General features: G+C 44.2%; 1 protein-coding gene across 2 annotated transcripts in view; it reads left to right on the forward strand.

Moving 5' to 3' along the window:
* The window catches only part of PAH (phenylalanine hydroxylase), a 69,553-nt gene extending 57,290 nt beyond the window's left edge, over nt 1–12,263 (forward strand). For both annotated transcript variants that reach the window (XM_046645998.1, XM_046645999.1), the window contains exons 8-13: nt 19–88; nt 3,260–3,316; nt 4,952–5,047; nt 5,567–5,700; nt 8,880–8,995; nt 11,897–12,263. In XM_046645998.1, coding sequence (XP_046501954.1) covers nt 19–88; nt 3,260–3,316; nt 4,952–5,047; nt 5,567–5,700; nt 8,880–8,995; nt 11,897–11,940 — 517 coding nt within the window. In that variant the 3' untranslated portion in view covers nt 11,941–12,263. The remainder of the gene's footprint in view (nt 1–18; nt 89–3,259; nt 3,317–4,951; nt 5,048–5,566; nt 5,701–8,879; nt 8,996–11,896) is intronic.
* Nucleotides 12,264–12,428: the final 165 nt, after the last annotated feature.

The raw sequence follows: 12,428 nt of genomic DNA on the forward strand, positions 1-12,428 counted from the left end.
ATACGTTCTGTCTTTCAGTGACATCTGCCATGAGCTGTTGGGACACGTGCCCTTGTTTTCAGATCGCAGCTTTGCCCAGTTTTCCCAGGTGAGAAACAGATCTCTTCAGCCTCCTAGTTACAGAGTTGAGACCTGGATTGCTCAAATGAATTGAACCCATTGAGGGGCCCTCATGTTCTCTGCAAGATTCAGTTCTATGATCCCACCTGAGATGGGTGGTTTGGTCCCCTGGAGATGACTAAATACCCATTCCAGGGACCACAGCATGGGATTGGTGAATTACTCATCCTCTGAATTATACTGTTAAATTCACTAATTTCACTTGCCCTTCCAGGTGTAGTTTAAGAGCTTTTCATCTGTGGAAACGTCCCTGATCCCCGTGCAGAAGTAACCTTGCCTTCTCCCAAGTTCTCCTAGCACATTTTCCATCCTCTTTAGGGCCTTGCCACTTCCTACCTTGTCAGGCAGTCACTTTTGTATATGCTTTAATTAAGTAATATCATATTTGCCAAATATCCAATGTCAATAGCTTGACTCATAGTTGGAAAAAAATAATGAGCCAGGTGTCTTGTCACCAAGATCAAAGCAGTAAGCTAGACCTTGATTCATCTATCATAACAATGAGGAGACTCAAAAAATGCTTTTTGGATGAGTGAAAGAATCCTGCTAATTCTCTTGAGCACTGAGAGGCAGCTTAGAACCCTGGTTGGGTAGCTGGCAACATCAGAGAGTTGAATGATGCACCCATAAGCCCCACCCTGCCATCAACCAGCTGTGTGGCTTGGGGTAGGTTGCCGGACCACCCATCTGATGCACAGATGTGAATCAGTACAAAGTCCTCCCTGCCTTTCCTCTTCCTCACAAGGAAAAATGACAATCAAATAGAATGATCCATGAGCAAATACTGGGCCAACTATGAATTTCAGAGTAATGGGATTGTGTGTGAATTTTACAAGCATTTTCCCTCAACTGGAAGAAATAAATATTGCCTCTGTTGGTTGAAGAGGCTACCGCTTAATATCTGAAACAAACAAAGAAAAAGCTGGATGAACTGCTTCCTATATAAGGGAGAACAGTACTTGTAAGATACAGCCTTTCCAAATAAAGAAAACTCGTGCTTTTATGTGGGGTTTTGGGGACTGTGATGTCCAGAGATTGTTGGACTTTTAGAAGTGGGTGTGTTCAAGGATTAGTTGAACTTTAACTGTGAAAGCGTCACCACTGGACTGAGGCTATTGGTGACCAGGTGACTTTCATAAGCGTGGTTCCTGCTACCAAGGTGTTGTTGATTGCTTGGGAAAGCTTTAAAACTGGGATATGTACTATGGCCAAAGAAAAATCAGTTTTTTCCTTGGAGAATAAAAGTTTTTTGTTCTCACCACCAGAAGCTATTCTGCCCAGTCAGAGGCTAAGTGGCAATCCTCTTTAAGCTATTTCCATCTTGGGGAGCCCCACAGAGGAGTGGACAATTACCTGAGTCAACGGACAGAAGCTACTGGGCCATCAGTGTCACATGAGTCCAACTTTGACCTGGCCAGTGCCAAGGCAGGGCATCATTTTGAAAGTTCCCTGAACACATTCTTTTTTGATCTAAAAGCAAGACTTGCTTTCCACTAGAGTGCAAGATGGGATGGGGATGAAGCACAGGGAAATCTTGAGACCTCTTGTTTTAGGCAAGCTCTGCCTACATGACTATGATGGCTTGGTGTCTATGAGAACAGAGCATCATTTCAATCATAGATTTATGAATGGCTTCTGTTAGACTATGGCATGTCTGGACGTTGACTTCTTTCCCTATCACATGCGGACAACCAATCTTTCAGAAAATTCCATGTATTTTACCTTCAAAATTTGTGTAGAATCTGTCCATTGCCCATCATGTCCACGGCAACCAACCTGGCCTCAGTCACTATCGTTTCTCAGCCCGGTTACTGCAGTGGCCTACTAACTGGCCTCCCTGCCTCTACCCTCGACGCCCATGATCTGTTCTCACTCAGCAGCCAGAGTAAAATCTTTGATGACATAAACCAGATCTTGCCACGTCTCTGCTTAAAACCTGCAATGGCTCCTCATTTCACTGAAAGGAAAATCCGAAGCCTTAAAATAGCCAAAAACGTCCTCCATGATCGGGCTCTAGATCCCTCTTTGATATCACCTGCCCCCGCTCTTACTCTGCCATAACTACACTGATCCCTCTCTGTTCCTTGAACCAACCAGTATTTCCCCTCCTTAGAGAGTTTTCCACTGGCTGTCCACTTGGCCTGTACACTGCTCTTCACCAAGATGTCAACAGAGCCAACAACCTCACTTGTGTCAAGTCTTTGCTCAGATATCACCTTCCCAATGATGCTTACCCTGGAACCCTATTTAAAATTGCAGCCTCCCTCTGCTCTCCTGACATTCTCAATCCCCCTTGTCCCATTCTTCTTTTGTTTCTTCTTTCTAAAGAACCTATCACCTTCTAACATACCTACATATGTATACTTATTATGTATTGTCTGTCTCCACCCACTTAAATGTAAACACCATGAGATCAAGGATATTTATTGACTGTGTACACTGCCAACCACATAAAAGGCACTCAATAAATAAATAAATATTTTTGCAATAAATGAATGCATATAATAGGGAAGACAAATACGTACATATACACACACGTACACACACACACACACTCATACTCTGTCTGATTCATGCCAGGCTGAAGCAAATGGTGTAACAGAGGCAAGGAGACCCCTAGAGGACTTCTGCAGTTGCAGCTGTGATGATAAGTGGTCTGTGACATTTCAGACTCTCCAAGTATCTATATACCTGTGCTGATGTCAAGTACTTCTCTGCAGTTCTCCGGTGGTGTCTTCGGGGTACATGATTAAGACTCACATAGTGCTCCAGGAATGTTCCACTTGAGCTGTGGAAGAATAACCACTGAGCTGGAGTCAAGAGATGAAGCTTTTAGACACGACCTATTATGTGGCCTTGAGCAGGTCATCTCCCTTCTCTGTGCCTCACTTTTCTCATTTGTAAAATAAATACAAAGAACCAAGTGTTGAGAAAAGGTTTCTCCTGATCTATATGTCTGTGATTCTATGATATGTGGTCAGGTAAGACTTGACAGAACAATCAGGGTCTTTCTGGGCCCTTCGGAAGGCATCTGGTCACCCATCACTTTCCTGTGGTCAAGTACCAGGCTGGGACTGAGGATATAGTTTGAAGGGCAGACCCCAGCCATACCAGTGACTTTGTTTCCCCACAATTACAGGAAATTGGCCTTGCCTCTCTGGGGGCCCCTGACGAGTACATTGAGAAACTCGCCACGGTAAGTCCCCTCTCTCCCTGGTGGATGGTGGGAGTGCCTCAGGTCTTTGAAACTTTGCTCCTCTCCTGAAAACCAGGTCATTTGGGAAACGAAAATCAGGATGCACTGGGTTACACTGGCACAAGTGAAATTTCACATTTTGACTTCTCCTTAACAGTTTGATTTTGCAATCAGCTGCATGCAGATGTTTACATGTGACTTTAAGCAGAGTGTCTTGAAAACACCAATAGGCTGTAATGATAGCCATTGAGAACCCTTAGGCATAAAATGTATGTGAGAAGTAGTCTGGATTCACTGCCTTGAAGAGGGAATATTTACTCTCTCCCTTTGTACTTGGAGCCAGAATTAGGATCTGTCTTTTCTCAGAACCAAGGTAGAAATAGGAGTGGGCTTTCCTCTTCTTACTAAACTCTTCCTCCTCCCCAGAGAATGTGATGGCACTCGTCCATTGAAAGATGGAAGCAGCAACTCTGCACACCAGGGGCTTATCTTTCCTATAGACTCCTTTCCAACTTGAGTACCGCATCCCCCACCAGCCTCTAAGCCACATTTTTATAATGTGCTCAGCCTGGAAGATAAAAAATAAAACTTTATAATGGAATTAGGGACCACAAAGGAATACAAATCTATCATTAGGATATATCAGTCTGGAAGTTTATGAGTTCAATTTATCAGAAGGCCAAAAATTCCCAGAAGGTTCTATCTCCCTGACCAGCTGCTCTGAGACCCGGAACGGTGGCTTTTGCTTCCCCATTTCCAAAAATGGATACAATAGTTTGTATTCTACCCATCTCGAAAGTATCATAAGAGTCTAAAGAGCTAACTTTGTGTGAACATGAGTTTTTTTAAATGCCAGATGCTATAGAGATGCAAGAAGCAGACTTAAAGAAGCTGCAGAGCTTGATAGAATGTCTCACTTGTAAGAAGATAATAAGCTTGGAACTCAGAGCATCATGTTACCTACTGTAAGAATGATAAAAGTACCCATTGCCAACCTAACTTCTCAAAAAAATCTTATTGTTGATATACTGGGCTGAGAACAGTCCTGGGGTTCTTGTGCCCTAGTCAGTAGGGTTATGTCAGAGTTCCAGGACAGTCTTCCCCAAGCCAGGCATCTAGGACTGGGAGCTGTTGAATATTTGGGGAGGATAAGTGCGGAGGTTGACAGGGGTAATTTAGAAACACCTCGAGTTTTAACATGGATGACAGGATGCCCTGTTATTGATTCTTTCACTACCCAGTCCCCTACTTCCCACTGCTAAGCCTGATGGGATTGCCTGGTAAGTCCAACCAACTTAGGACATCTCACTCTAGTGGATGCCACAGAGAGGAAGGGAAAAGTGGTATAAGAGTTCCTGTCATGGAGAGAGGAACCTGTTGGGGGTATCCTTTTGGGACTTCCTCAATAATCCCCCTCCACTGCTTCCCTTCACATCTTGCATTCAGCCAACTCTTGATTCAACAGGTGACTGGATAAGGTAAGACCTCGGACAGGACACAGAGAGGTAACCCCAGGTCATGCTGATTCAGAGAACAAACCTGCATAAACACCCACCTGGGCAATCCTTTCTTTGGCCCTGGGGGATCTGCTTCCCCTTCCTTGAGGTGTGCTCTCAACTTGACTTTCCATTCCAGATTTACTGGTTTACTGTCGAGTTCGGGCTCTGCAAACAAGGAGACTCCATAAAGGCATATGGTGCTGGGCTCCTATCATCCTTTGGTGAATTACAGGTAGGACCCTAACAGGAACCAAGGATGGATTTGAAAGTGATTGGTATAGGAGACCATTTTTTCTTCTCTTAGTGCTTTTTACACCTCATTTACATCCATTCTGAAATGCAACCTGAGGGCTCATCCTCAAGTAATTGGTACCTTAGCAGCTATGATTTGGTCACGACTGGGTATTAGAGGTAGAAATTGAACTGCAAGTATACAGGTCACCAGGGCAGAAGGATCTCCTGATCCCAAGGCTGAACGTGCATAAGGATGTATGCAAACACATGCCAAAAAAACGTGACTGGCTCCAACATCATCTGTTGATCACATTACTTGAAAATGGTTGCAGTGAATTACTCCTTTATGTCTTGACTGTGGGTTTTAGATAGGCTATGAAGGGTAGGATCTAGTACATGCACAATAATTTAGTTTACTGAATTTGGTGTGGAGGGAATCAAGGTGAGATGGGAGAAGGTGCAGCAGGGACCACTGACCCTAATTTAACTATGAAAACTTTCCACTTGGGGCCTGCAGTACTGCTTGTCTGACAAACCAAAGCTCCTCCCCCTGGATCTGGAGAAGACAGCTGTCCAGGAGTACACCATCACAGAGTTCCAGCCCCTGTATTACGTGGCTGAGAGTTTTAATGATGCCAAGGAGAAAGTGAGGTGAGATGGCGACCAAGGTGGGCCAGCAGCTCTTGGGACCTCTTGTCTTGGTCTGGTGCCACTGATCTGTGGGTGGTTGGCCAGAAGAGTGGACTCCAATGCCTACAGCAACAGTGGGCAGCAGATGGTTATCTCCCCAGCCTCCTCAGTCTCATCCCTTTCCACTCTTTGTTGGGAGATGTTCCCCAGCAGGACTTCATTTCACGGCTGATTGTCTGGACATACTGACCCCTGCAGACAACTCTGCCACCTGATCCTTGTTTATTGCAGCCACCAAGTCCAGGCCCTGAACTCTCTGATGTACAGAATGGCCACAGAAGTCCCTCCACCAAATCAGTCTTAGGAGTCTTCTAACCTGGTGCAGTCCCTTGTTCACTTTATTCTTCCAGACATCTGCATAACTCGCTCCCTCACCTCCTTCAAATCTGCACCCACATTTAACCTTCTCTGTGTGTCTTTCTCAAACCAACTTCTTTAAAATTGCTACCCAGTCCCACTCCCAGCACTCCTTACAGCCGTCTGTGATTTATCTTTCTCCTTAGAACTTACTAATGTCTGATATATTATATGATTTAAGCTCCACGAGGGTAGGGATTTTTGTCATTTCTGTTTCTTGCTCTTCCCCAGGCCCTAGAACAGCACTTGACACATAACGAGCACTTAATAAGTAATTGGTGAATGCACCAAATTCAGGAGCAGGTCAGCAAGAGGCTGACGAAGAGGTACCAGGACGCGGATACTCTCGGTCCTCTGAGCTGATGGCCCTGCCATTAACCTACTTGAGCAACTCTCCTCCCAGCAGGAGATGGGCAGGGCAGAGGGTCTACCTGAACGTGGCAACCCTGATACTCACCGATCGATCACCATTTCTTTGTTATATCTTAGCAGTAATGGATGATAGACATAAGGTGTATAGGCCTCTGGGATCCCATGAAGCTGGGCATGTCAACTTTCAATGCATTGAGCTTAGATAATGAAAGGTAAAATGCTGGCTACGAGTCTACTTGCTTTGGCCTAAGATGACTCCCTTTCTCTCCTGCTATCCAGGGCTTTCAAGTCCCTCCCCCCACTCTCTTCTAGTTCTCTCCTAAACCTCTGCCCCTTACTGGGATCCTAGCCTTCCTCTATCCCTAAAGACTCCACTCTGCCATTCCTAGCACCCCTTTAGGGTTATGTGGATTAGTGCGTTACAGCAACTGGGTAATAATAGCAAGTAAGATGCCCAGTACCCATTATGTGCGAAACATTGTTCTAAGTACTTTTCGTGTATTACTTCATTTAATCTTCAAATAAGACTCAAAGTTGCAGGTGGGGGTGCAGAATCATAGACACGGTAAGTAACTCACCCAGGGTCATACAGATGGTAAGTGGTGGCCCAGGGTTTGGACCCGGGCAGTTGGGCTCAGAGCCAGTACTTGTAACCGCCGTGTCACACTGGGATCACATGTGGGTGCTTCCTTCTGGAGACAACTCCACAACCCCAAAAGTGATCAGTCGCAGACCAGCAGGGGAGAGCTTGCCATGACCTGGGCCTCCCAGGCCTTTGAAATTCCACCTGCTCTGCCAGTGCCCATAGCCCAGAGGAGACACCCACACAGCCTCCATTCTGCTGAGAAGTGACTCACAGAGTCAAAGAGAATTCTAAAAAACAAAGTTAACAAAAAGGAAGGGATCTGGGCATCTCTGGGGTTCCCTCAGAGCACCTGGCTAAGAGAAACCAATGCCAACTATTTTCAGTTTCAAGATTCAAATTCTAGAAAGAAATAAGGCTGAGTTTGGTCATGTGCTCACTCTTTGGCTAGAGAAGGGCTGGGCCCTGAGACCGACTGCCCAACTGCAGTACATCCAGTAGGGGTACAGGCAGATTTTCCAAAGCAAGGATGAGGTGCACTATGAGAGGGAAGAGGTGCCGAGCGGGCCAGATCACAGATGCGCATTACATGCTTCACATCATCACCTGCGCTGAGAAGAAGAGGTGGAGAGATACACCTAACCACTTATTCTTCCCGAGTCCCCAGTGACTAATAAAAGATGAGAGCTCATGCTCTTGTAGGACTTACACTATGCTATAACAGCACTTGCTACAACCCTCTGAGCTACTCTTGCTCTTGTTCTATTTTATAGAGAAATAAGAAACTGTGGTGTAGAGGTGCCCTTGCCAGCGGCCAAAAGGCTATGACTGGCAGAGGCAGGATTTGAACCCAGGCAGTCTGGCTCTGGAGCATGGGTTTCCAGCCACAGTGCTATACTACTCTTGCCAAACTTGGAGAGAAACCGACTAGCCTCCCTTTTAATTCTCAGTATGGTGGCTTCTACTCCCACCAGAAGCCAACTTAGTACTATCATTTGTGATGTCTTTGCATTTGATAGGCCATTGGAAATATCTTGTTAATTATGTTGTTTGGTGTCCCTTATAAAGGCTCTCATGGTGCATCCCTCCCAGACCAGGAGTCATGCATCAGGAAGGCAGGGAAGTGAAGAGCACAGGTCATAATCAGACTACCTGGGTCCCTTCCCAGCTTCACAATTTACTGCCAGCATGGTCCTGGTAGTCATTTAGCCTCCCAGAGCCTCAGTTTCCTCATCTGTAGAGGGAGGATAGTAATAGTATCTTCCTCCTAAGGTTTTTATGAAGATTAAATTAGGAATGATAGTTGTAAAGACTATACAACAGTTAGAACTTAACATAGTTCTTGGTACATAGGAGGCACTCAATCCGTGATAAATTTCACCAAGAACATAGTGTTTTCTTCAACTCTCGACAGCTGTGTTTCCTTCTTTGCATTGATTGTCAGGCATCTCAGAGCTTATTTTTTTCTATAGCATTCTTTGCATAGATTTTACTTACTCTTTTGGTTTTATATAATGATAAGAATTTTGGCCTTATTGTATTCTACGCTTCTATTGTAGGCTACCTCTGTCTTGTTGGAGATAGATGGCTAAATAAATATGCACATATATGTGTTTGTGTATACGCATAGACACACACACAGCACACAAAGGCTGCCTAAGAGGACCTCATTAAAACACCACTGCACTTCCCAGCCTGGTTTCCGAAGCCTCTGTTCTAGTGAGGTTTCACCGCTACTAATAGCCAAGTGAAATGCCACAGAGAAGTCTTTTAAAATTATCTTTCCCCAAATGATGCCCTTCCCTGAAGTCTGTGATTTTGGTTTCAGGAATTTTGCTGCGACAATCCCTCGGCCCTTCTCAGTTCGTTATGACCCATACACTCAAAGGATTGAGGTCTTGGACAATACCCAGCAACTTAAGATTTTGGCTGACTCCATCAACAGTAAGTAACTTATACCCTAGGAGGCCACTCTCTTTCCCAGAAATAGAGGATTGTGTTTTCTCATCTTCTTCCTATAGGGACAATAAGAAATTTATTAAATATTGAACTAAGGAGAAAAGCATCTCCAGTAAGCCACTGGTTTATTGAGGGAAAGAACCTTGGCAGAAAGACCAGATTGCCTTTGAGTGTCCTTTCTTCTTTGACCTTCCTAGATTCCACCCCACCTCTTACCACCATGCCACCTTCAATATTGGGGGAGGGGTCCCCACACCAACAAGCAATTCTCAGGACACCAGCTGGGTGTCCTACAATTCAACTCAATTCTGACACTATCTACTCAGAGATGGCATCAGATTCCACAGGTTAAGGGTTCAGTCCTACAAGACAGCCCCCCTTCAAATTCAGACACCAGATGCAAGCCCAGGTTGTTACCTGTGCTTCTGACTGACCAGCTGTAGATTGGAGGTTCCCAGGACCTCCTCCTTGGACTTCTAACTCCAGTTGCAAGTCCAGGTTGTTACCTGTACTTCTGACTGACTGCTTGTAAATTAGAGGTTCCACGAGCCCCTCCTCAGATTCAATTCATTTGCTAGAGTGGCTCACAGAACTCAGAGAAACATTTTACTTACTAAGATACTGGTTTATTATAAAAAAGATATAAATCGGAACAGCCAGATGGAAGAGATGCATAGGGCAAGGCATAGGGAAAGGATGGGAGCTTCTGTGCCCTCCCCAGGTGCACCACTCTCCCAGCACCTCCACGTGTTCACCAACTCAGAAACTCTCTGGACCCAGGACTGGGTTTTATGGAGACTTTGTTACATAGGCATGATTGATTAACTCTTTGGTCGTTGGTGATTAATTCAACCTCCAGCCCAACCCTCTAATCATATGGTTCTTTCCACTGCAACCAGCCCCATCCTTCTGTGCTTTCCAGACGTGGCCTCATTAACATAGCAAAAGACACTTTTATCACCCTCATCACTTGGGAAATTCCAAGGGTTCTAGGAGCTCTGAGCCAGAAACAGAGATGAAGACCAAATATATATTTCTTATTATAAATCACAATATCGCATCACCTTTCCACCTGGCTTGTCACTGCCATGTTCCTCTTTCTCCTTTGCCTCTATACTCTTTTTCCTCTAAGTGTCTAACGGATATTGCTTTGCCTGGAATCTCAGCTCCGAGGTGACAGGCTCTGTTTACTTTATCAGACTTCAGCTCATCTGTTTGCCTTCCAGTCTTCCTAGACAATGAGGATATTATAATAGTTGCTTTTAAAAAAATCTCAGGGGTCCTTTGTCATCACCTGATTCTCTCTCTAGACCTTCAGACTCCCCTCTAGTAACACTGACTAACTCTTAGTTCCCATGCTCTCTCCTGGCTGCGGCCTTCGCTCATGCAGTTCTTTTTGTTCAAAATACTCTCCTTCTCATTCCCGTTTAGAGGTCCCAAACCCCGGTTCATCTTTTAAGTCTTTCATGGATATCTCTTCTTTAGGAAGCCTGGTGTAGGTATCCCTCCTATGTCTTGGCATTCCCACGGATCTCTCTCTCAGAATGCTTATCGTTATATTGTTTTGTAATTGTTTACTTTGTCTCTCCAAACAAAACCTGGACAGAGGGTCATGTCAGGTTCACTGTCAAATCCCCAGCATCCAGCCTTATTCCTAAAAATTGTGTTAGGTACTCAAGAACTATTGAATAAATGGACAAAACCACCAAAGAAATGAGCCCAAAGGGAGAAATTCTAGGTGTCAGGGGAAGGGCCTTCTACCTTAAGTAATGCTAATGGAGACTAAAAGGGCAAGTGGGCTTGAAAGTATCCCTCTAATACCCCTCTGATATCGCCTGAGGTCACTTCCAATATGTAGAGCTGGCCCTAGCCATTATAATCCTTCCCCATTAATGATGGCCACTTTCCCCGTTAATGGTCCCCCATTTTGAAAAAGCCCAAGGCTGATTCACCCCCATAGACTCTGTCTTGGATACTCAGCTGGAGTAAATCTGTTCACCAGAGGCCAGCCAAGCGCTCCAGAGTCTGAGATATAAGACAGGGATCAGGCCTTAGCTATTTTCTCTGAAAAGGCAAAAATAACTCCATAGGCTATTGTTTTTAAGAGAATTTTTAAAATCACATAATAACAAATTTAGAAACTGAAGCATCCTTAGAGCCATATGACCTTACTTAAGCCCCCATCACCTTGTTACACTTCTGTTCCCTCAGGATCTGGGAAGGAGGGAGGCTTGTCCATCTCCAAGGCCCCTTCCACTTCTGTGAAGAGTCTGTGTCCCTGTGGCCCATTGGCATGTGAAAACATGACATGAATCGGAGTGGCTCCATTGTACCTTAGTCTAGTGGTCTAACAATCTAGTCTGAGTTATCTGCTTAGACTGTGCATTCTCAAACCTAGTGTGTATCAGAACCAATTGGAGAGCTAGTTAAAAATTAATAGTCTTGAATCATAGCTCAGACTAAATTTACTAAATTTGTGGTAAGGCTTAGGGGTTTGTATTTGTACTAAGCCCCCAGGTGATTCTGACGCAGGAGGTTTGTGTGAACCACGCTTTTAGGTTCAACGGCTTAGCTCCTTGCAAATACCTATCGATGGGCATGTAAAAAAGAAACAGAACAACTAGTGATTTCCCTGGGGAGAAACCTGTTACTTACTCCCCTGAGAAACAGTGTAAGGAAAGAGGAAGCTAATTACATTAAATCTGTAAGCCCCTATGACATAACTGCCCAAATACTGTCATTGTAGCTAAGCTGTAAGCTCCTTGAGGGTTGGGGTGGCATCTGGCTTATCCATGGATGCCAATGATCCCCTAGGGCTTTGCACATTGTGGACACTTGAAGGATGTTTGTTCAAGATGTGAGTGGCTCATTTATTTTTCTTTGCAGGTGAAGTTGGAATCCTTTGCAGTGCCCTCCAGAAAATAAAGTGAACCATGGACAGAATCTGATCTGAAAACTGAGAATCTGTTGATGGAAATCCAATTACTTCTTTCATTACATCTAGAAAAGTCTGAAAAATCTTAATTTGATATGATAGCCTTAAATCCTTTTTGGCACAACATGGAGAATCAACAAAAAAATCAAAATAATCTGAAATGACAGCATATTAATGCATGCCCAAAAGCATAACGGTGTATCTTTTGGGGTCATCTTTGATTTAGAGATAGTAATCCTATACTCTCAATTGAGTTGAAATCAATAATCTGTCACATTTCATCAAAGTTAATTAAAATTTGTGACCTGCTTCATTCAAGCTTTATATAGGCTTTTGTTATTTGCCATAGAGAATTCCTAAAGGAGGATATATTGCTCAATGTAAAACACAAGACTGTCATTAGAATTGGGTTTTTGGACTTAAATCTTATCCTACAAAGGTCATTTTCTGTTTCAGTGAATTATGATTCTAATTACTGATTTG

This window comes from Equus quagga, chromosome 19 (genome assembly GCF_021613505.1).
Source record: "Equus quagga isolate Etosha38 chromosome 19, UCLA_HA_Equagga_1.0, whole genome shotgun sequence".
Taxonomy (NCBI): domain Eukaryota; kingdom Metazoa; phylum Chordata; class Mammalia; order Perissodactyla; family Equidae; genus Equus; species Equus quagga.